Raw genomic sequence first — 26,725 nt, forward strand, 5'->3', positions numbered from 1 at the left:
TTACGGTAAATAGAAATTTTGCTATAATCTTGTGTGTCCTCTCTCACGCGTTCATAGCAGAGCATTATTGTAGGGCAGTCAATGAGGGTATTTGGCTCCGAATTCCATCCTACTACATTGATGTACTTGATATTTTCACAGTAAGTAGGGAATAGCTCAAGAAACAAAATCTACCCTATATACTATGGCGCTTTTATCTTGGGGCGGTTCCCACTTCTTCAAGGGGGTGGAAAATTTGTTGGTCAAAATAAGCACGAAAGTGGCTAAAGAACCTATTTCTAAGCAAAAACTGGTCTATACTTTTTTTTTGGAACTCAATACTTTTTGAGTTATGCGTAGTTGAAAATTGGCCATTTTCATTGAAAAATGACACCTTTTCGGACGGATTTTTTGTGAATACCTTAAAAACTATGCATCGAACTAAAAACACTATATAAAACATTTTTTAGATTATAAATAATAAAGAGATTCGTTCCTTCGTAAATGTTCTATTTATAATACAAAAAGAGATATGGTAGGTGAAAATAGTTTGTTTTTTGGTGCATGCTCAAATTGGTGTATTCAACTTGAAATAACAGAGGAACGGTAGGTTTTAGGTGTATAATGCTACCAACACCTTTTGTAGTGTTTGAAAAGGCCTTTAAAACGAGCACCGTTAAATGTCGGTTACTTACAAACTAAGCGAGATATGGTGCAAAAAAATATATGACTAATGTACTTTAAGGAAAAATGAAAAATATATACATTTAACTCCCCATCTACCATAATTTAAATGCATTGTTTTCCTTCTACAATACCTTTTAATATATATATATATATATATATATATATAGTGTTATTTCTACTTTCAAAATGTTGAACGGGTTTAAAATGAATGGTTTTTGTAAAAAATGTGATCAAATTATAGAATGAATTTTTAAATTTTCTTAAAAATCTTCCTTTTTCTCCATGTAATTCGAAAATAAAAATATTTCACCCCTGAGAAGTGGTGGGAACTTCCCCCATGATAAAAGCGCCATAGTATATAGGATAGACTTTGAATTAGGAGATTGGGCTACTCCCAAAATTTCATTAAAATCCATGCAGTAGGATAGAATTTGGAGATAATATCTTGTTCTTAATCTCGCGCATTGACTGGCGTAATCGAAATAGAATGAAATGCAAATATTGTAAACTATTAATTTCTCAGAAAAATGAACTAATTTGAAATGAAAGTATGACTATAATATTCTATTGATTTATGCAATAATCTACACATCTATAGTGTGTCCCCGAAATATGGCATCGAACATTTTCTCATATGCAGGAATTAATGATGCGTAGAACCATAAAATACTTTTAAGTACAGTAGGTGTTTCTAAAATATCAAAATAACGAGTAACTTTGTTATTTTTATAGAATTCCAGTATCTAGTACCATAACGATAATAGATCGGTACGATAAAGTTCTCGGGCGGCCCTTCCGTCCAGCGTTTTTGTTACGTCAGCTAGTTATCGAAAATTTCTTATACGAGTATACCAGCTTCTTTATATTTATTTACTCACCACTACCGAACGGTATATAATGTTTGTCATCAACAAAGATATCCCCTTCATCGGTCAAAAACCGTTCTGGTCTAAATTCGTACGGATCTTTCCAATAACTCTCATCCATGTGGACGCTGAACAAATTCGTCAAAATTATAGTGTCCTCCGGAATGAGATAACCGTAGAGATCGGTATCTCTTACAGCTCTATGAGCAATTCCTAACGGTGCTATAGTTACTCGCCTTTGGAGCTCCATCAGGAATGCCTCTGTATATTTTAACCTGCAAAAGAAATAAATTTAGACCAAAAATTCCAATGTTAGATCTCAAAAAATACCTGATCCGGTCGTTTAGTGATGGCCACCGATTTCTTCCCACCTCTTTATCCATTTCTGTCTGAATTTTCCGTTGTAAGTCAGGGTAAAGTACGGTTGCCATCATGGCAAACCCCAAAGTGTTACTTGTTGTTTCGGCTCCTGCCATAAACAGATCCAAACACAATGACATAAGTTGGTCGTCTAAAAATAGTTTCCTTTAAATATGCTGCTCTACATAAATTAAGGTTATCAGATGTATAGGTATACCATATGTACCTACATATGTAGGTATAAGCTATATTATATACTATGTATATCTATTTAAGAGAAAATGGTTGTCACAAAAGGCTTGCGGCAAGGATGTTTTCTATCTCCAACCCTATTCAAAATCTGTGTCCAGGAAGCATTAAACAACTGGAGGCGAAAATGCACATAGATGGTAATAGAACTTGGAATCAAATACATAACAAATATTTTCTTCACAGACGATCAAAAATTTATGGCAAACGATATGGAGGACATGGATAATATACATATAACATCAGTTTATGGCGTCCTGCGCCTTCGGGTACCTATTTTCCAGCCACGTCGATCTGTCCAATCTCCTGGTCGTAGAATTCCCTCAGACTGGATTCCACTTATCCAGGTAGTTTTCTGTCTACCCCTTTTTCTTCTTTCCGGGGGTTACCATTCCATTATCAACTTTGGGAATCGATGTTCCTTCATTCTTTGTACATGGCCATACCAATAAAGTTGTTTTTGAAGTTATACTTCTTTACCGGCGATAGAGGGTAAATTTTTATATGGGAAAACCTAGCGACCGGGCGCATGCGCATTATAACTTTGTTCTGATTGGATGTTCAAATGACATGTCAAAAATTATTCAATATGGTGGCTGTGGCACAGCTGTAGTTAGATTATTTATGGTTGTTGCGTTTTAAAATTTGTGTGAAAAGAAACAACAAACAAAAGTTAGTTAATAGTTATACTGCCTTTTTAAATAGTTTTCATATACCTATATTTTTGGACTTTTGGACTATTTTGGACAAGGAAAACTCATTCTAATTTGGTAAGTACCTAGTTTTTATTATAATCATATTGTAATTATACATTTGGATTAGGTTGAAATACATACATTTATTTTCTCAAGAATGCGGATTTTAGAGAGAAATCCCAAATTAGGTTCGATTTTTATTTTTAAATTATGATTATTTGGCAGTGCCGGTTTATGCACTGGGCGCTTAGGGCGGGCGCCCAGGGGCCCGGGCCCCAGAGGGGCCCGTAAAGCTCGCTCCTTTTACTAATAAAAAAGTAAAGTCCTCTAAATAATCTACATATATTTTCCATAATAGAAAAAAAAGACGACGAAATACCTGCGATTTCGAAATGGTCTGATTTTAAGACTGATGACTTTATAAAAACTGTGAACTTTTAAACAAAAAAGTGATTGCTTAGAACATTGTAAAACATGTTTGAAGGTGGAGAAAAAGCTTATTACAGTAGATTAAATAAAAGCAACTTTTATAGAGGAAAACCCAATGGAGGCAAAGAAAATAGAGATTGGCTAATATATGACGCAAGTGTTAAAGCTGTTTATTGTTACCCTTGCAAATTATTTTCATTTGAAAAAATAGTTTAACTGAGTTTTGATGGACCCATTGGAAACATTTGAATATTTTGCTCAAATCTCACGAAGAAAGTAAATTTCATCTGAACTCTATGGTTACATTAATAACAAGATCATCATTGATTGGAGTTGTAAACGCTTCCTTGAAAGAGCAAGTAAAATGCGAAGCTGCCTATTGGATAAACGTCCATAAAGAATTGTTGTCACTACTAAATGACTTGCTTCTCAAGGACTAGTTTTCCGTTGATGCAATCAGGATTTAACGAGTCATCATAAAGGAAATTACTTAAGTTGACTTGTATACTAGGCTAAATTTGACTACTTCTTAGCTGAGCCTTTACAGCGAAATGCGAATAAATGAAAAGGTTCAGTTAGCTATCTGTCTCACCAAATTTGCAATAAATTCTTGGAAGTAATGATATCAAAGCTTGTAGAAACTTTTGACGCTGTAAATGCTTTAGTTAAGAACTAGTCAAACCTATTTTTTTTTTTTCAGTTAAACAATAACAGAGACGAAAAATTAACAATTAAAAATGAAGCCAAGACACTGCTGAATAAAATCTTTGAGACAGCTCTATTGACACTGATATGGTCAAAAACTTTGGAATGAGTTAATGCAAAAAGCAATACGTGAACGTGAAGAAACTGTGGACTTAAACATGTCAATTGGAGTAGAAATAATGACATCTATTTTGAGATTTGTTTGAGACGTAAGAAATCTGTCCAAGCAAAATTGAACTAGAAGCCAAAAATATTTTTTTACGAAGACGGGGATATATGCTACAAAGATGTTACATCAGCTGTTAGATGATTTTCTACGCTAGATAAGGAAGCAATCAAGACGTCAACTAATACTCTATATGTGAAATATAAAAAATATGTTGATGAAACCAAAGAGAACTTGCATAACGAAATTACCCATTCTATAACATTATGCCAAAAGTTGAATAAACATTTATAAAATTTGGTGTCATCATGGATGTAAAGATTGTAAAGGCAACATTTTCCAATATTTTACCTTTACTGCAAGTTTATTTCACGATAGGTACCAACTTCTAATGCATCAGGCGAGCGGCCTTTTTCGGCTTTAAAAAGAATAAAAGTATATTTAACGCCAAATTTGGGTCAAGAAAATGTAGACGCATATCATTATTGTATTATAGAAATTGAAGACCTGGAGCAACTGAATTGTGATATTATCTGACAGATTGCTAATGCCTAGTCAAGCAAAAAAGTGATCTAATTTTTGTCATAATATGTATTTTTTAGAATATAATTTTTTGTTTGTCATGTGTTGTTTTATGTAATTTTCTGTTTTTTTATACATTTTTAAATATATTTTTTGGATTTTTTTTTACGTTTGCTATTCTTCTTGTTTGCTAAAAATTGTGTATGGATTTTACGGGTATAAATACATGAATGTGTTTTCTTGTAAAAAAATCTGACTACGAATAGCAATTAAGGGGGCCCCTAAATATTCAGCGCCCAGGGCCCGAAGTTAGGTTAAACCGGCACTGTTTTTTGGCGTAGATTTATTTATCTAGTAGGTATGTAATGCTTTGATTTACATACTTAATTTGATTACCATCAAAAGTTCTACCAATCTTCATCTAATATATTGTTTTCTTACTGTTTTGTTATATTTTTATATTTTCTTCCACAAAATTTAAACTACATAATTTTCAAAACAATTGTCAAACAGTAAAACGTTCAGTTACCGTATTTTTTCACATGATAAATAATGTGCGATTGGACGAGTGAGTCTACGCTTCGATTACGAGTCAAAGCGGCACGAAATTCAAGGGTTCAATTCCCGATGCAAGTTTTATTTTTTTATTTTTTTATGCATATTATGATTGTAAGTATATTTGTTATATAATTTTTTTTTCAGCAAATGCGTATTTAAAATTTTTGCCAACAATTATTATCGTCCAGAAATCATTTTTTCTTTGTGGCATTTTTCAATGTGTTTGTGTGCGTTTTATTCTTTTATTTTTTTAAATTTTTGGTATAGTCTTAAAAATCACATAATATGTAGTAGAAGTATAACTTCTTACGTGCGTACAAAGTACACACACATTCTTGTTCTTGGATTTCTTTAATTATGTTTGTTTTCCTATTCATAATATCTTGTACTCGTTCTTCGTTATGTTTGAGAGTCTAGAGATGCAGGCCAATCTTCGCCAGAAGTGCATTTCCAGTGCGAGCAACTTTTGTTCTGTTCGCTTATTCAGTTGCCAGGTTTCGCATCCATACAGTACCACGCTTTTAAAGATGCTATTATATAGCTGTGATTTCTTTTCGCTTGATATGGTTTTTGAGCAAAGTAATGAGTTCAAATCTCCTATTACTTTCTTTCCTTTCATAATTCTTTTCTCTATTTCGAATGCTGTCCTTCCACTTTGTTGGATTCTCGTTCCAAGGTATACATAATCAGAGCTTGGTTCGATAAGCATATCATCTTCTAGTTTTAACTAATTTTTCTGTCCTCCTATACACATATATTTGGTCTATAAAACAAAGACTATATGATTCGAAAGTTAACCGAAGAATACCAAAAACTGGGGATTCAAAATCAACAAACAGATGAAATAGAGAATGTGGAAAAATCCCCTTACGAACAATTCACACATCCACCATTTCGGCTTGGGAAAAATTTTTTTAATAGAATCAAAGATCCAAACACCAGTTCTTAGAAATGTGTTTCGCCCTCTTCAACCTCCCTGGGCTTATCAATAAAGATGAGAGGTTGAATATCTTTAGACACATTCCAATCAAAAAACAACATTCGAGACCTAGACATAGAAGGTGCGTAAATCTACGGCAAGTCCGACAATGTCAGTCTCAAGTTTTAATTCCCTAATTACTTAAAGTAAGTAAAATCTATGTTTAAAAACATGAGATGTAGATCCTTGAAACACACTAAGTGATCAAAAGATCCAAGGTTAATGGTTTGACGACCACTCGTACGAAATCAAACAGATGAAATAGAGAATGTGGAAAAATCCCCTTACGAACAATTCACACATCCACCATTTCGGCTTGGGAAAAATTTTTCGAATAGAATCAAAGATCCAAACACCAGTTCTTAGAAATGTGTTTCGCCCTCTTCAACCTCCCTGGGCTTATCAATAAAGATGAGAGGTTGAATATCTTTAGACACATTCCAATCAAAAAACAACATTCGAGACCTAGACATAGACAACTTCTATGTCTAGGTCTCGAATGTTGTTTTTTGATTGGAATGTGTCTAAAGATATTCAACCTCTCATCTTTATTGATAAGCCCAGAGAGGTTGAAGAGGGCGAAACACATTTCTAAGAACTGGTGTTTGGATCTTTGATTCTATTCGAAAAATTTTTCCCAAGCCGAAATGGTGGATGTGTGAATTGTTCGTAAGGGGATTTTTCCACATTCTCTATTTCATCTGTTTGATTTCGTACGAGTGGTCGTCAAACCATTAACCTTGGATCTTTTGATCACTTAGTGTGTTTCAAGGATCTACATCTCATGTTTTCAAAATCAACATTAACAACATTTAAATTAGTCCAAGTAATGAAACTTAAAATAGGACAAAGCCTCGCAATTTTTACAGAATGGATCGATTTGCTTGAAAATTTGAGGGTACCTAAGTAGTGAATAGTCCAAGGACCAGAATCTATATCATGCCGAAAGGCGCTTTTACCATGGGGGTGGTTGCCACCCCATCTCGGGGGTGGACATTTTTAATTATATTTTGACCGCAAAAGTTGGTAAAATCATTCATTCTAAGCAAACAAAGTTCTATACATTTTTTTGATAAAATTAATAGTTTTCGATTTATTCGCTATCGAAAGTGTTAGTTTTACATTGAAAAAACATCAATGCTTTTTATCAGTTTTCTACTAATAACTCAAAAAGTTTTTGTTTTATCAAAAAACTTTATTTAACAAAAACGTTCCTTTTAAAAAAATAAACAAAATTGTTTTATTTTATTTTCTTTAAGACCAATAGTAATCGAGTTATACGTTATTATGTGTTAGCTCTTCTTCGTCAAATGCTAAATATTGGAGTTTCAAAGTCAAAATACGGATAAACTATGCATTTTTCGAGGATAAGTTGTAAAAACGAATTTAAAGTATTTAAAAATATCTATCTCTAGAAATAAAAAAAATTGTCTAGCTAAAAAATTAAGTGACTTATAACGAAAGGAATGACAGTCCCAATTTTTTTTTCAGCGAAAAAGTTATTGGAAACAACCTCATAATCACCACCCTAATTAAAATTAGTCATTGACCTTATTTCGACTTCTTTACTTATGTATGATTAATAGGTTCTAGAAGTTTGATTGGCTTAGAATGATTAGTTTAAGAAAAATGGAGTTAAAAGAGAATAACGAATTTTTGTAGTTTGGTAAAAAATGCCTTTTTCTTCAGAATACAAAGATTAGCATCAGAGATACGAAAAAATGTTACAATATGAAATTGTAACTTATTTACTTCCCAAGAACTTGGTTTGCAAAAACTTTTTCTGCGACAAAAATTGAGTGAGCTATTGACAATTAAAACTTGTAATAACATGCAAAAACCACCTTTACTACCCCTTTCAAAGTCACTTCTTTTTGCGACTGAGGTTTTTTTAAAGAATTTAATATTAATAGCCTTATAGATCTTGTAAAAATCTACAAATTTTTTTTTACCAAACTTTATAGATAAAAACTTAAAAGTTACCTAGCTACGGTTAAAAAATCAATATATATTTTTGAAAAAAAAATGGAGAAATCCAATTGGAGGCACAATAATATTAAAGTTAGCGGTGTTTTTAGTCATTTGCCTTATTTAGTCTTCTTTATTTATGTATTAATAATAGATTCTAGAAGTATGACTGGCTTAGAATGATTAGTTTTCAAAAAACTGGAGTTAAAAGCGAATAACGAATTTTTGTGGTTTGGTAAAAAATGCCATTTTCTTCAGAATAGAAAGATTAGTATCAGAGATACGAATATATGTTTAAACATGAAATTGTAGGTTATTTAGTTCCCAAGAATTTGGTTTGAAAAAATTTTTTCTACGGAAAAAATTGAGTGAATTGTAAATGAGTACCTATATCGAAAAACATTGATTTTTTCTATACAAAACTAACACTTTTGATAGCTAATAAATCGAAAACTATTAATTTTATCAAAAAAAATTTATAGAACATTTTTTATTTAGAATTAATGTTTTTACCAATTTTTGCAGTTAAAATATAATACAAAATTTCCACCTCCGAGATGGGGTGGCAACCACCTCCATGGTAACAGCGCCTTTTGGCATCATATATATTTTGATTCTTGGGCTATCCGCTACTTATTCTCAAATTTTCAAGCAAATCGACCCATTCTGTAAAAATTGCGAGGTGAAAAGCTTCGGTTCCTGGTCTAAATACATAGGAACAGTTAGTAATAGTAAAGGAAGGAATATCGAAACGGAACATTCGGCAGAAAATACAACAAGACCGAAATACGATACAAATACTAAACGTATTACTTTGGTCTCCTAATATTAGTTTACGAACAAAAATAAAAATATACAAGTCGTTTGTAGACCCAAGTTTGACGTACGGATCTGAATGTTGGTAAATGACGATGAAAGAGAAGAAAAAACTGGAAGTAATAGAAACGGACTATCTAAGAAGAGCCTGGATAAGATTTCAAATGAAGAAATAAGAAGAAGAACAGGAAGGATTTACAATACCGAAAATATTATAGAATCCAAACAACTTTTATAATACGGGCATGTAATGCGCATGAAAGATGGACGATGTGTTAAACAGGTCTTAAACGAATGGCTGATGAAGACCAGCGTTAGAATTGAGAGAACTAATCAGAGGAATAATGAGAGATAGAGCCATAATATGAGGAGGAATGGATAGACCAAAAAAAGGTGGAGATTAAAATTTGGTATGCGGCAGATGCTGTAGGACCTCCATATATAGAAAGTTTTTCTAGAAGAGGTAAAAATTTGCACATTTCGGGTAGAACAATGAATAGAAAACGATACCATTGCCATCGATGCTAGAATACGAAGAATACACAGATGCATAATATATCTAAGTATAGTGTAAGAGGTAAGTACCTGTAAAAGTAGGATCGCTTTTAACATCAATCTTTTGTAAAAATGCGTCGATAAGATCTCTTGGTTGCTGCGAATCTGTAAACGTCTTTCTGTGTTCTGCAATTGTTTCCTGAAAACGAGAAAATGTATTTATCTTCCTGCTTACAAAATAAAAAAGTAAAGGATTCAATTAAAATGGAGTGTAACGTGTCAAAGTCAATTAAGTACCTCTAGAAAATCCCACATTCTCTCAAGAATATTTCTAATCTGCGTATACCCACAAGCGTCTGGAGCTACATATCTCAGAAAAGGCATTTGGTTCAGTAATCCCCCAGAAATGTCCACCAATCGAAATGCGTCGTGGATAATTTGCAGAAGCCTTCTTAACCTCTCGTCATCAGTCTCGAACCTTTGTCCTGCCATCATGGCCCAAAGGGCGTTCAATACTGAAATGTCGAAGGCATTGTGCATGAAGACAGGCTCAGAATCGTTCTTTTTGAAATGTTCGATAAGCGCGCGAGTTTCTTCGTGGATCTTCTCTTCCATTTCGCGTCTTCCAAAGCCAAAATTGCGGAGGTGTTGGATGGAGAATTTTCTTTGGTTTTGCCAAAATTGACCATCTGAGAACACGATACCTCAAAAAATAAAATCAATTAATAATTGTAATTTTACCATTGATATGAATGGAAATACTTTCTATTTCCAGTTTTTGTTATTGATCATGGTGTTACTTATTTCCTTGCTTACTATTATTGCATATGTTCTTACTTATTTCTCTTATTCCTTTTGTTATATGTATAAAAAAAAGCGAGATATTAATCTAGGATTGTTTAATCTAGGGTTTCCGATGATACCGTTTAAAAAAAATGCACAAAAACTACAAAATATATAATAAATACGGTAGTTAGTCATAGTGAAATATTTGATTTACACTTAAACGTATCCAAAACTAAAATTTTAGTATTCGCAAAGACACCAATAAACTTGGCATACTTTTGTATGCCAAGGGACAAATAATAGAGCAAGTAACATCCATAAAATATTTGGGAGCAAATGTCAATAGCCAGTGTAGCCCAAAAAAAGTAGTATCAAGAATCGAACAAGCGAGGAAAACATTAATGAACATGAAAACAATTTTTACAAGATCAGGCCTTGGTCTGGAGCTCAGAATCCGAATGATCAGATGTTATGTGTTTTCTGTCTTGCTGTATGGCTGTGAAAATTGGACAATGGACTCTGAAACAGAAAAGAGAAAAGAGGCCTTCGAGATGTATATATACAGACGGATGCTGAGAATTCCATGAGTACAAATAGGGGTCGCCAACTTCTTGAAAATTTCAAGATCTTGTCTTGATTTCAAGACAAGATCAAGACAAGAACTAATTTTAGATTTCAAGACAGGACAAAAAATTTATGTCAAACCAAGATTTCTTGTCAAGAAAACAAGAAATCTTTAAATATCTTGACTAATAATGAAAACTCTAAAACGTATTTATTTGTGAAAAAGATAACATTATTTTGACATAGCATAACGTATTTTAATTTATTGAACACTTTTTCTGCTAAATCTATTTACAAAAATGTAAATTAAAAATAATAATTAATGATACTTACCTAATCCTGTTGAAAATAAAATTGCAACCTAGATTTTATTTCAGAGGCGTGCGGTCCATGGAAGCGGGGAAGTGCCGCTTCCCTATTTATTAGTCGATATAAGAAAATATATTATTAATTAATATTTAGTAATAAATTTTTTCCCTAATCCAAATAATCTACATATTTCCTAGCCAATAGGCATTGAAAAATATTAAAAATTAATCGCGTACGAACGAACTCAATATGCACACAATTCAACTATTTGGTCCACTCCTGGCAGAAGCGCATCTCAAAATCGCCGCTTGTCATGCAGTTGTCCCTTTTAAAATTGGTCAGGGTTCAATGACCGCAGCCACTAGTCGCGCGAATTTTGATATGCCATGGAAGCGCTCGTCGTATCGCCTTCCCGAAAGTGAGATGCTCCGACTATTACTGCTGCTAAGGGGTGCTTAGGTATTACATACATTCGCTTAAAGAATATTTCGATTTAAATTTTTTGCAGAGATATTTCCTTTTGCTGATCTTTTATTTGACATTTTACAGAAATCAAATGGTATTGCATTTTGTATAAGACAAATTGATGACTTTATTAATACGATAATTAAAAAAACGAGAGCAGTTTAAAAATATTTGGGATAAAACTGAACATATGGGGTTTGAACATGAAAGAAAAATAATGAAGATTGATAATTTCGGAGACAGAGAGACAGAGAAAACAGAGGAAACAAAAAGACCTTTTGATAATATTCTACAACAAATGAATTCTAGCTTTCAAAATTTTAACGATTTAAAATTTGTAGAATTATATATAATCTTAATATTTCTAATTATAATTCATCAAAATTTCCCACAGAGGAATTTATGTCATTACGATTAAATAATGAAAATTTTTTGATATCCCAGCTTTGCATTCTCAGTTAAGTATCATTTATGAAACAACTGATATGAATGATAAAGAAATACCCAGAAATCTGGGATTTCTTTTTAACTACTGGTTTAAACAAGTCGCTGTGTGAAGTGGTCAAGTTGTGTGAATTAGTACTACTAACTATCCCAGCCTCCCAGCCACAAGTGCATCAGTTGAACGAAATTTTGCAGTATTAAGATGAATTAAAAGTTTCAAATTAAGAGTTTAAAAGAAATTCAACAAGCGAAGACAGACTTTGAAAGTTAGCCCTATTATCCATTAAAAAAGACTGCATTCAACAATTATCAGAAGTTGATAGGAGAATAGACCTCGAGTATAAATAAGTGTCATTTTAGTGAAAGTTGTGTGTTGTGGAAAATGCCTCGGAGTATATTTTTTTTTTAAATATGATTCTTCTTTAGAAAACCAAGCCCGGCGCGAGGACTCAAGGCCCGAGGTAGCAATACAGATCAATGATAGGTCACTAGTCACTAGAAATAGCGGGAATAGAGTGCTTCACGCATTCACGCGTCACGGATTTAGTGTGTGAGTCATTGTACGCAGGACGTCTCACATAATTAAGTACTTTGCTGATAGAGAGCCCCTGCGCATCAGAGTGTTATCAGGTGGAAAGTTGCTCGACCTTCGACCCTTAAGAAAATATTTTTATATCCTTATTGAATCGCTTCCCCTTTCGAAAAAGTCACCGCACGCCACTGTTTTATTTTAAATAACAAATTTAGCAGCTTTTTGAAATCGGAATTGATAAGCCATGAATTAAGGCAGATAACACTTCTCATGGAGTCGACGCCCAGCCGATTTCTTGGCTTTGTTCTTGTTATAGCTGCGCTTGAAAATAGTCTATCCGCAGGTACAGATGTTGCTGGCGTTTCCAGAAAATCCTTGGCCATTTTCGGTAATGACGGATAGATATTTTCGTGTCTTCTCCACCAATCAAGTATATTCTCAGAAACTTCTGACCTATATCGGCCCATTTATGTATTTTTCAATTTCATACTTCAAAGATTGTAAGTTATCATTATCAGCTTTCTAAATAATATCTAAGTCAAGTTCGTTATCTTCTTTTTTCAAACTAAGTGCTGGCTCTGGTATTGGATTCTGTAAATCATTAATGTATTTATTACAGTAGTTAGCTTTAACTATTTCTTCAAAATTTTGTACTGCCTCTGATTGTAGAAGCTTTCCCCAAGATGAAGAGCAAAACGCCTCTACTTTGTGCCGAGGACCCAAAATAAAAACTATACAGTATAATATACAATTAGTTTTAATAAAGTTTTTCAGTATTTTATCTCTCGCAGCTTGTATGCAGAAACGTCTCTATCTCTATCAATTTTATTATCAAGTTCATGAGCTCAATATTTCCAGTTTATCTAAAAGTAAGTTTACTCCAATTACCACCAATGGGAGTAGGCAATATTTTTCCCCTTCGAGTATTGAAAAAAGTGTTTTAAAGCTTCTCAGATACTGACAAAATTTACTGATCAAAACCCATTCTGCATCTAATACAATTATTTTGTATTTTGCAATTCTTTAGATTTTTTGATGTCGCAAAATATAGTTAAAACATTTTTTACACTTAAACACCATGTTGGCATCTCGAAAGTTGAATGCCACTTTGTAGGCACATCTAATTTTGGCATAGTCATTTAGTCATCTTACAATTTATGGCCTCGCAAGCACTTAAGTTTAAGTTGCATTTGCCCTGAGTTTTGATATTTTTTGAGACGATGTTTAATTTGACTTACAGGAGAGTTGAAATCCAAAGCAGTGTCATTTATACTACTTCGATCTTATCCTCCAAATAATCAAAATCCTTTTCGATGTCTACACTGTTATGATTTGTTTCAACCATTTCTATGAAATCCTGGACAGCTAAGTTAAGAATATGTGCGAAACATACAAAATGATTATTTTAAACATGCAACTACAAATCAAATTTGGCGTTCGTCAAGGAAACAAATGCAGTTCGGGGACTCCCCCCAGTGGCAGTGGAGGCCGTGTTAGCACGCAACGCAACAAAAAGGTCGCCGGGGAATCCCCTGACCGGGTAATCAAGAAATTTCAAGAATCAAGAAATTTCAAGATCTTGAAATTTCTTGAGTCAAGACAAGATATGGTGTATTCCACGAATATACGTCTGTTTTGGATTATCGCGACAACGAATATTTTAGTGTGCAACATAAGAAGTACGAAAATATTTTGCTCTAATAATTACTCCAATAAACAACAATATCATTTGCAATTTACTTTCGTTCTTCATATTTTGCACAGTAAAATATTCGTTGTCGCGATAATCCAAAACAGACGTATATTCGTGGAATGGGGTATACAGGGTGAGTCATGACGAACTGTACATACTCCTACCTCGTATAGAGGCACCTATGGGGAATAACAAATGACCATTAAAAAGTGTCTGCTCCCATTGTTTAATAATATACAGGGCGAGTTTCGCATTTTGACAGAAATTTGTATTCGTCATAATTTTTGAACGGTCTAATCGATGTATCTCTTATTTTGGTCAATCGTTACACTATTGCCACCTAATCAACTGATTTATTCAAACTAGAAAAAAATCAGGTCCGTCTTTAAAAAAATTAGTTCGTTTGGGTCTTAGAAAAAATTTCACCCTGTATAAGCTTTTTGAATACTCTAATATGAATTTTACAAATAAGACAAATAGGCAATTCAAATAACATATTTATTTTTTTCCTCACACGATTGCTTAATTTTTTATAAAAAAATTAAATTTGATTATGAATTAAAAGTTTGGTAAATTGAACCATAGATTTAAAAAAATTAACTTTTATTAGTAAAATTAATTTTTTTTAACAAATATTTAATTTATGTTACCACCAATCAACTGATTTATTCAAACAAGAAAAAGATCAGGCCCGGATTTAAAAAATAAGTTCGTTTTGGTCTTAGAAAAAATTTCACCCTGTATACGCTTTTTGAAAACTCTAATATGATTTTTACAAATTAGACAAATAGGCAATTAAAATGGCATATTTATTTTTTCCCCACACGATTACTTAATTTTTTATAAAAAAAAATCAAATTTGACTATGAATAATTAAAAGTTTGGTAAAGTGAATCATAGATTTAAAAAAAAATAACTTTTATTACAAAAATGAATTTTTTTTGAACAAATATTTAATTTATGTTACCACCAATCAACTGATTTATTCAAACAAGAAAAAAATCAGGCCCGGATTTAAAAAATAAGTTCGTTTTGGTCTTAGAAAAAATTTCACCCTGTATACGCTTTTTGAAAACTCTAATATGATTTTTACAAATTAGAAAAATAGGCAATTAAAATGGCTTATTTATTTTTTCCCCACACGATTACTTAATTTTTTATAAAAAAAATCAAATTTGACTATGAATAATTAAAAATTTGGTAAAGTGAACCATAGATTTAAAAAAATAACTTTTATTACAAAAATGAATTTTTTTTGAACAAATATTTAATTTATGTTATCACCCAATCAACTGATTTATTCAAACTAGAAAAAAATCAGGCCCGGATTTAAAAAATTAGTTTGTTTGGGTCTTAGAAAAAATTTCACCTTGTATACGTTTTTTGAAAACTCTAATATGAATTTTACAAATGAGACAAATAGGCAATTAAAATAGCGTATTTATTTTTTCCCCACACAATTACTCATTTTTTTATTAAAAAATCAAATTTGACTATGCATAAAAAGTTTGGCAAAGTTTTTGCATAGATTTAAAAAAATTAACTTTTTTTACAAAAATTAATTTACAAAAACTACGTTTTTCTTAAAATTAAAAGTTTTACCATTTTTTTTTTTTTTTTTTCTATAACACGTCTAGATCTAAAACTTCCCATAACACTTCTTTTGGACTCTATACTTTAACATAGACGTGATCAAATTGATAAATTTTAAATTTTTCCACCCAATTTTTGCGATTTACAAGTTTGCAACTTTTACAAGAAGAAGACTGAAAGTCTACAACAATTTTCATAGTCTTCATAATGGTAAGAGGTATGTGCTGTAAAAATTTCAGAAAAAAAATATTAAAATGGAACAGAGTTGTAGCGAGTTAAACCGTGAGTTCATTTTTTTTTTCATTTTTAGAAAATTCCGATTTTGACAAATTTGATTTTTTAATAAAAAATTAAGTAATCGTGTGGGGGAAAAAATAAATATGCCATTTTAATTGCCTATTTGTCTTATTTGTAAAATTCATATTAGAGTTTTCAAAAAGCGTATACAGGGTGAAATTTTTTTTAAGAACAAAACGAACTAATTTTTTAAATCCGGACCTGATTTTTTTCTAGTTTGAATAAATCAGTTGATTGGATGGCAACGTAAATTACTTATTTGTGCAAAAAAAAATTAATTTCTGTAATAAAAGTTATTTTTTTTAAATCTATAATTCACTTTACCAAACTTTTAATTCATAGTGAAATTTGATTTTTTTATAAAAAATTAAGTAATCGTGTGCGGAAAAAAATAAATATGCCATTTTAATTGCCTATTTATCTGATTTGTGAAATTCATATTAGAGTTTTCAAAAAGCATATACAGGGTGAAATTTTTTCTAAGACCAAAACGAACTAATTTTTTTAAAGCCGGACCTGATTTTTTTCTAGTTTGAATAAATTAGTTGATTAGGTGGTAATAGTGTAACGATTGGACAAAATAAGAGACACATCAATTTGACCGTTCAAAAATTATGAATTATGAAAATTACGAATACAATTTTCTGTCAAAATGGTAGGAGTATGTACAGTTCCTCATGACTCACCCTGTATAAGATGTCAAGAAAACGTTAAGACAAGATTTTTTAAAATTTCTTGATTTTTTCTCAAGACTAGACAAGAAGTTGTTGTCAAGACAAGAATTCTTGTCTTGTCGACCCCTTAATAAAAAAAGATTCTAGCAATGAGGTACATCGGCGCATGAACAAACAAAAGGAATTACTAAAATAATCAAAGAAAGAAAAATGCAATACTTGGGCCATGTGTTGAGAGGGAAAAGATATTATGAACTACTTCAAATCATATTGGAAGGTAAAGTTCAGGGTAAAAGATCAGTAGGAAGACGCCAGAGCTCGTGGCTGAAAGACCTGAGAAGATATATTATTATAATAAAAACTATCGATATTACGAGTGAAAATTGACAAAAATAGCAAAATTCCAATGAAAAATTAGGTTGGAGAAAATGTTATCTCAAACTTCAAAATCGGTATACGTTAAAAAAAATGCATTCTCTCGGCTTTCCATGGAGCAATTTTCTTCATTCTTTTTTTGTTCCCAAGTAACTCGAGTAGAGCCATCTAACTAACGCATTATTAAATGTCAAACTTGCTTTTGTTTTGTTATAATAGATTAATTTATTTATAAGAAAAGAAAACTAGATTTTTTTCCAGTTGTAGACTTTTTCAGAAAAACTTACTACAAGGTACCTTTTAATGTTAAAAACACAAGTATTCTCATTTGAAAGCTGTATAATTATTTAAACAATCTTTATTTAAACAAATTAAAAATTTTTGTTATAATAAATAAATTAATTTATTATAACAAAACCAAATCAACTTTGACATTTAATAATGCGTTAGTTAGATGTCTCTACTCGAGTTACTTGGGAACAAAAAAGAATGAAGAAAATTGCTCCATGGGAAGCCGAGAAAATGCATTTTTTTAACGTATACCGATTTTGAACTTTGAGATTACATTTTCTCCAATATAAATTTTGATTGGAATTTTGCTATTTTTGGCATTTTTCACTCGTAATATCTATAGTTTTTATTAAAATAATATATGTTATGAGTATTTTAAAAGATATGAAAACTGGTGTGGAGAAAGAGAACCGAAATAAAAAGGTGATGGGGTGAAAATTATGATCCTATTGTTTATATCTTTGCCGTAAATGCTGGTCAACTTTGACCGATTGTATATCAGGAACCACTTATCACAATTAAAAGTTTTTTCTTTTAAAAGAAGCGTCCTGCTGCTTTTTTCCAATACCGTTTTTATGATTTAATTTAATTTAAAATTTACCCAGATGTTCTATTTGTTTATAAGCGAAAAATTGTTTATAATTTTAAAATATTCCTGAGGCCGCTTAAATAGTCCAATTTCAATTGTGTAAAGTACATTAGATAGGTACAGTGTCCCTTTATAAAAAAATCATAGTTATTCTTATGTATCTTAATTATTGTGGTTATTATAGCAACCGTAAATTTTTAATTAACAATTCAATTGTTGCTAAACTGTTCATTCAATTTCCATCGGCTTCTGGAATTATAATTTATACGAAAAGTGCTTTTACAATACCAAGTTATTTAATTATTGATAAACAATTACTAATCTTAAATTTTAGTCGAAAATTAAAGATTTTGTGGGAAAAACCCGCATTTTCCGGAGAAAATTTTCGTCGAAGTAAATCGTAAAAAACACGTCTCTATGCAGAATTTAATTACGGTGAATTTTTATTTGGGTGTTTTTGGTATAAAGTTAAAATCTTTGGAGTTATAGAGCAAAAATTGAAAAAAACACGATTTTCGGGCGCCATTTTGTTTATAAAACAAGTAGCACACTATCTGCGGACTTTGCATACCTATATTATTAATATATACAATCATAAGATTCGATTCCAGCAATAAAATTGCTGGTAAATAACTTTTCCCAAAAATGGCCTATTCTCCGATCATCTGCCCAGACTAATCGCGCAGCAGTTTCTAAAACTACAATTGCCATTTGGATCGCCAACCTTCGAAAGGAGACGGCGTAATAAAACGAAGAAGATGTTACTACTTACGAACGTTCTGATTAGCTGAAAACCGTAAAGAATTTGCCAAAGTAATTGCTAACTGAAAGAAGAAGAAGAAACTAAGCAATCATTTAAAAGTTTTTGAATTTTATTCGACTAGCAGATAGAACTCTGGTATGAAGCCTAAATTTTACTATTGTATCAGCATCAAAAACTGATAGAAAATATATGTAAAGAACGAGCAAAAATACATTTGTCACTTATCTTAATCACTTGTCACTTATCTTGTTAGAGATAATAGAGCCGATCTACACAAAAAAAAATAAAAACAAGAAAACCAGCAATAACCAACAAATATCTGTATAATACTTGGTTATTCTTTTGTAAAACATCCTGTTTTACAAAAATAAAAAATACAATTTATTTGAATATTTTTCATACAATAATTTGACATATCCACCTATTGGAGATAAATTTTCATAATATAGGAGTAGTATTTCGCGTAGTTATCTCCTGCAATAATAATCTCTTGGTCGTTTTGCTCGTTTTAAAAGGCATTATGTACATTTTTGTGGACAACGACCTGGTCAACATGTTTCAGACTAGCCCACGAAAATTTTAAAAGAAAAAGAAAAAGTCCAGGGACCGGTTAAAGACAAAACGACGGGGTTCAGCTTGGTGTTTTATAAAACAGGGACATCTTTAAAAAATTATAAAAAAGGGTTTATTGTACCTTGAAATAACTACGAAAATTACTTGTACCAAGTAAGTATTTAGAGAAAGATTACTATAATTATTATTATAACTATAAAATTATAGTAAAAGATCTAAAAATATTAGGTCTAGAGAAAAAAAGTTTACTAGAGTAGAAGAATGGTTTAGAAGAATACGAAATGAAACAAAGCAATTGGTAAGAAGAACAAAAAATGAACACTTCGAACAGTTTACAAAAAGGATGGAAAGCGACTTCTACGGAACACAAAAACAAATATGGAGATTCATAAGAAACCAACGGAAAGAAATGGCAGAATTGAAGGAATACAATAACATACCAACAAGCGAATGGGAAAGATACTTGACGGAACTGTTTAAAGGAAAGGAAAATAATAATCAAAACAATAACCTACCTGAATTAAGACACGAAATAGAAATCAGTTTTCAGGAAGTATAGGTGGCCATAAATTCACTCAAAAACAAAAAGTCACCAGGACCAGACGGAATAACCAACGAGCTTCTAAAATACGGAGGAGAAAGTATAACCCTAGAGATAACAAAACTTATACAAAAACTAATATTGCACTGCAAGATACCAGACACATGGAGAAACAGCATAATGATACCAATGTTCAAGAAAGGAGACAAAGAAGACCCCAACAATTATAGAGGTATAAATCTACTAAACACCGCACTTAAGCTAACCACAAATGTCCTAACTAACAAAATGAATAAACTAACAACTTTATCAGATGAACAACAAGGATTCAGATCCGGAAGATCCTGCTTAGACGCCGTATTTGTACTGAGACAAATCACAGAAAAGGCCGGTACAATAAACCAGCAAATCTATGTTTTATAGACCTGACAAAGGCTTTCGATCGCATCCAAGTCGAAGACGTCCTACATTTACTGTATAGAAGAAACATACCAATCAATATTATACAAACCATCGAAAACATCTATTTTCATAATCGAATACAGGCAAAGATAAATGGAAATCTAACGCAGTTTATACCAGTACAAAGCGGTGTCAGACAAAGTGACTAATTAAGCCCACTGCTCTTTAATATAATAATGGACGAAATAATAGAAGCAGTACGTAAAGGTCATGGTTACAAAATGGGGAACAAAGAAATCCAAATATTATGTTATGCAGACGACGCCGCAATAATCGCCGAGACAGAAGACGATCTCCAAAGATTAATACACATCTTCAATACAACAGCCAAGAAATACAATATGATAATATCAGAAGAAAAACCAAAGGTATGACCACATCTAAATACCCGCTATGATGTAAAATCGAAATTGATGGGAAAATAATAAAGCAGGAAGCAAGGTTTAGATATCTGGGAATAGATATAACTAGTTACGGAGATGTTGAAGAGGAAGTACGACAACAAAGCTTAAAAGCAAGTAAAGCGACGAGATCTCAATTGGTGATTTGCCGGTTGCTATTTTAACAACTCTTGTGATTGTTCCAATCTTTCTTTCTATTTAGTGTCCACTCGTTTATATCCTGTACATTGGATTTTGTTATGATCTAGTCACTCCTTATTCGGTCTCTGATCGTGTTACCTGCAATTCTTCTGAATATTCTCATTTCTGCTGTCAAAAGCATTCCCTATGTTTTGGCTGTGGCAGGTCTTATTTCTGATGGATTCGTCATTCTTGGTCATATACTGGCCTTAAAGACTCTTGATTTCTTTTCACAGTTAATGTGTAGGGTACGCCATATAGTGTTTTAAGACATCCTGATAATTGATTTGATCTTCGACTTTAAATTTGCATTTCATTGGTTCTTTGCTGATTACTATTGTTTCAGTTTTCTGAGTTAAAGCATGGCATCCTCGTTATATCACTGTTTTATCCCTGGTACTACACTCTGGGCCAAAATTAACGGGCCACCTTAAAAATGGGTCATATTTGATGTCTTATATCTCCTAAACCTGTTGTCCGATTTAAGTGATTTTTTTAATATGTTATAGCCTAATTCCTTGATAATATCGTTATAATAATATTGTTGCTAAACAGGTAAATTTTCATTGTATACCGGGTGTACCAATCAAACAGTGTTTTTTTCTTAAAGTTTGCATCACCCTGTGGAATATTCTAGCATTTATAAAATATTGAAATTAAAATATAACTATAGCCTCATGTTTTCTCAGCATTCTGTTTTTTGATTCATTCGCTTATGTTGGACAGTAAGAAAGTTAGGTAGTTTAACAACTAGCCATGTTTTTCATTAATACAGACGATTTAACTCACCAGCAAAATTAACCCCACCACAGAAATACGGTACAAAATGCCATCAGACGATTTCGGGAGACAGGATCGTATAACCGCAGGCCAGGTCAAGGCCGACAACGATGCACTTCAGTTCGAGATGACCGCTTCATTGCCTCCACAGTATTGAGAAATCGCTTTTGCACCGCTCCTGAAGCTCGTAGGTCTCTTTTTGAGGTGAGAAACGTTAGTGTGAGTAGACAAACGATTAGAAGAATTTATTTAGCGTATGGCTTAAGTATATCACAGAATATAGTTAGATTTATGCATTATACAATGCATCACAAACAGATGTCCAATTTTTTTATATATTCGATTGACCCTTCGGTTGCCATTACAAAGTCTATAGGGTCGCCTGTGTATGCTCTGCGTGGGCAGTCCTGAACAATGTGACTGATCGTCTGTCTTGCAGCGCCGCAGTCACAAGAAGGCGAGGGGAGTTTACCCCATCTGTGGAGGGAGTCGGCGCATCTTCCACAGTTTGTTCGAATTCGATTAAGGGCTGCCCAAATCTTACGGGGACGTTCAAATTCGCCAGGTTTCCCTATGATGTCCGGTAGACTATGGTAATGCGGATCTGTCCTACTTTCCCAATCTTCTCTCCATCGGGTATTTAAGTCAAAGTTGGATTGCTGCAGCGCTTGAGCAGATTGTAGAGGGGGTAACCTGGATCGGAGACGGTTTCCAAGAATATCGGGGATGTCGTTGTGGACTAGAAGCTGGCGACTGTCCATTATTTTGTTATATTCTTTAACCAATGCATGTTCGCGGCGTAGGTTGGGTGGTGCTATATTACTAAGGGTAGGTAGCCACATTGTAGGGGTGGGCTTAATTGTACCTGTTATCATACGCATAGTACGGTTTAGTTGGGTGTCGACCAGGTGGGTATGCCTGCTATTTAGCCACACTGGAGCACAGTATTCTGCCACCGGATATATCAGGCCAAGAGCAGAGGATCTTAATGTTGATGCTGTGGACCCCCATGTAGTGCCGCAGAGTTTCTGTATTATATTGTTGCGTGTTTTCAATTTTGCTGCTGTTTTCGTCAGGTGTTCTCTGAATGTGAGCGTTCTGTCTAGAGTAACCCCAAGGTATTTCGGGTATTTATTGTGTTTTAACAGCTTGTTATTAAAATACACTCGCAATTCTCTGTTTGCCAACTTGTTGTTTAGATGAAAAGAAACAGTGGCTTACCGAGGAGGGTCAATAATGATTTGGGGAGGTATTTCTTACAAAGCGCGTACTGATCTTGTTGTGTTCGGTAGAGGCAGTGTGAATGCCCAAGTATATACGTGCAAGAAGTTCTCCAAGACCATGTCATGCCTTTTGCACCATTAATTGGTGATAACTTCAGACTAATGCATGACAATGCACGTTGCCATACAGCAAGATCTACCCGTGAGTACCTTAATGAAGTCGGGATTCAAGTTCTACCATGGCCAGCACACAGTCCCGATCTTAACCCACTTGAGCATATCTGGGACAACCTCAAAAGACGGGTAAGAGCGAGAGTACCAGCCCCTGCATCCCTTGGAGAGCTGAAGACAGCTGCGGTAGAGGAGTGGCAAAATATCCCCCAATCTGATATCCAGAATATCATGAATGGATTGAAAAAACGGCTCCTAGAAGTCCTAAGGGCTAGAGGCGGCAACACTCATTATTGATACCCAATTTTTTGTCAATTAGACTTTTATTTCCAAAATATTGTTAATGGACCGCGATAGTCGTGACGTCAAAACGTCAAAAAAAGGTTTCCAAACACGTTGTGTCTAGGTACACGCTAAAATGTACGCAAATAAAAAGTTAAACTTCATCAAGCTAGTGACTATTTAGCGTGGGCAGTGACTGTATATTTTGATACACGCTATTTTGATATGTTAGTGTTTGTTTGATAGAAAAATATTTGTTATGACCTTTAATTCTACCTAACTTTTTTTATTTGCGTACACGTTAGCGTATACCTAGACACAACGTGTTTGGAAAAATTTTGACGCTTTGACGTCACACTATTTGACGTCACGGTCCATTTGAATTTTCTTCGAAGATTTTTTTCATTTGATTTTTGCTGTAACAAACGACTTTTTTCAAAAAAATTATTATTTCTCTTCAGCGCAGGTAGTTTTCACCGTATCCTTCATAAAATGTGGTCCAAGGTTAACAATTTCTGCAAATTGAAAGAAATACAAGGTGGGCGGGTAATTTTGTAGGTGAGTTTATTTATTATTTTAAAACCGGTTGAGACATGCACATAAAATTTGGTGAGTTTTAAGATGTAGTTATTGCACATTTTTTGGCATACAATTAAGCATTTAATATTCACCATTGGCTCCCATAAGGGTAATATGATGGCTCATATTACCCGTATGGGCGCCAATGGTGAAAATTAAATTCTTAATTGTATGTCAAAAAATATGCAATAACTACGTCAGAAAACTCACTAAATTACATTTGCATATCTCAACTGGTTTTAAAGTAATAAATAAATCGTCAGTTTGTCAAAAAAATTTCAACACCCCCTATCTCGGAAAAGAAGCATTTGCGGACATAAGTTTATAAAGCAAACTGTCATTATTTTTTCATGCAGAATTACCCCTTAAAATTTTCCAAAATTTTTTAAAAACACCCTGTATTGATAAAAAACATGTCTAATTGTTAAAGCACCTAACTTTTTTATTATCCAACATAAGCGAATCAATCAAAAAACAAAATGTTGAGAAAGCATGAGGCTATAGTCAGGTTTTAATTTCAGTATTCTACAAATGCTAGAATATTCCACAGGGTGATGCAAACTTTAAGAAAAAAACACAGTTTGATTTGTACACCCGGTATACAATGAAAATCTACCTGTTTAGCAACAATATTATTATAACGAAATTGTCAAGGAATAAGGCTATAACATATTAAAAAATCACTTAAATCGGACAACAGGTTTAGGAGAAATAAGACATCAAAAATGACCTATTTTTAAGGTGGCCCGTTAATTTTGACATATAATAACATCACCAACACATACAATAAAGTAATATATTCATTTTACGGAATTTTGTATACTGTGCTCTGGAGGTGTTCGTAGAAGCTTTTTCTTCTATTTACATCTCTGTTGTAATCAAATACATAAATTGCTATCACATTTAAGGCTTTGATGTTTGATGTCTAGTTTAATTCATATGCAAACTACTGTTTTTGAGACATACTTATAGTCTTCTACTTGGTGTGCATGTTTCTGGTATAGTAGGACGACTCCTTCTTTGGTTCTAGTTTCTTTAGTAACACCACATGTGAAGCATTACGTAGTTATATAACATAATTTCGTCTTTTCCCTTTCTTTGTTTCTTGTCTTTCCCTTTATCTTTAAGATGTTTAATTACTTTTCGAAGACGCTTTGATTATTTTTGTTTGGCGTTTGATATTTATTTGATTTGAAGAATATTTTTCGTTGTCCCTCCTTCTTTCTACGAGCTTGGGACCAGCAACAATATCGTTACGCTATTTGCTTTACCTAATATACTGCATGGTACTCGTGTATTGCAGATGTCTAAAGATATATTAAATATAAATCCTTTTTGGAGACGCCAATGCAAGTTGGCCCACGTCATTTGGCTAACTCAAACGAATCTTTTATGCGATGAGTACGATCTAAGACACTGACCTACGAACCAATAAAATCCGTTAAGAAAGGGATTATTAATGTCAAATAATGATTGCTAAAATATACGAATTGAAAGAGTCTTCTGAAAGCAAGCTATAATAAATACTGCAAATGTGTTAATAATATATCCATTGCATTTGAAATGCAGACAAACGAAACAATAAAACCAAAGCGCTAACACAATAGTATTGAAGAATACCCCCAACTTTTTTTAAATATCTATAAATGGCAGATTTGACATACAGACACCAATCAGACAGCAATCATTGCTTGAGCCACTCTGCATCTGAAAATACTTAAATAAGGAATAACTTTAAAGTAATAAAAGCGTTTTGGTAAAATTGTGGGTTGTGGATTAGGCCACTGTTTCTCTGGGCGCCTCAATTCCAAAGCCTACTAGTTACACTTTTTACGAGAAGTAAATATGTTTAACAAAATATCAAAAATTAACTATTATTTATTGTGATTTTTTTAAGTGTTATGTAATTCCACAAGGAAAAAGTTTTCCTGTAGTTGGCTGTACACCATGTAATACAAAAAACAATAAAATCCTTTATAAAAGGTATATATTTAAAATCCCTAAAAAGGGCTACATCACAGAACTAGTTTTCGATTGGTTTACCAATCATCATCAGTGCTTACGTGAAATTTACATGGCATCTTGCAATTACACCTGCTGCCATACTTTCACCATGTGAACAAGTCAAACCACAACTCAGATGTTACCTGGGGCATATTAATGAAAAATACTTTAAACACCCATGCTTAAGTTAGCATTTTTAACCGATGTTTCCTTGACGGATTACTTGTACAGGAATTTGACCCACATATTTTTGTTAAATTATATCTTGGTGGTTAGCATGTAAATTTCACGTAAGCACTGATGATGATTGGTAAACCAATCGGAAACTAGTTCTGTGATGTAGCCCCCTTTTTAGGGATTTTAATTATATACCTTTTATAACGGTTTTTCTTTATGAAATTATTTCAGTGTCAATAACCTGCAGTTAAAAAACAACAAATAAATATAAAAAAAAACCCTATCATTTTTAAAGCTTCACATTTCTAGTGTTATAAAATTCATTAATTTAATTAACAAACAGTTTAATACAATATTTTAGTCCAATTCACAAGCACATTCCAGAGGATTAGTAATATGGGGGCTCTTAAATTTAGGTGGCTCGTACGTAATAAATCAATTCAACATTATTAACATTAACATTAACATTTTACAGATGGCTGTAAAAACATTCGTATACAAAC

The 26,725-nt window shown here is 32.7% G+C and overlaps 1 protein-coding gene across 1 annotated transcript in view; it reads right to left on the reverse strand.

Moving 5' to 3' along the window:
* Positions 1-26,725, reverse strand: part of LOC114334611 (methyl farnesoate epoxidase-like) — a 38,481-nt gene that overhangs the window by 3,725 nt on the left and 8,031 nt on the right. The window contains exons 3-6 of the mRNA XM_028284688.2: positions 9,772-10,178; positions 9,565-9,673; positions 1,863-2,043; positions 1,545-1,807 (exon numbers count right to left, since the gene is read on the reverse strand). Coding sequence (XP_028140489.1) covers positions 1,545-1,807; positions 1,863-2,043; positions 9,565-9,673; positions 9,772-10,178 — 960 coding nt within the window. The remainder of the gene's footprint in view (positions 1-1,544; positions 1,808-1,862; positions 2,044-9,564; positions 9,674-9,771; positions 10,179-26,725) is intronic.

The sequence above is a fragment of the Diabrotica virgifera genome, chromosome 1, assembly GCF_917563875.1.
Source record: "Diabrotica virgifera virgifera chromosome 1, PGI_DIABVI_V3a".
In the NCBI taxonomy this organism is placed as follows: Eukaryota; Metazoa; Arthropoda; class Insecta; order Coleoptera; family Chrysomelidae; genus Diabrotica; species Diabrotica virgifera.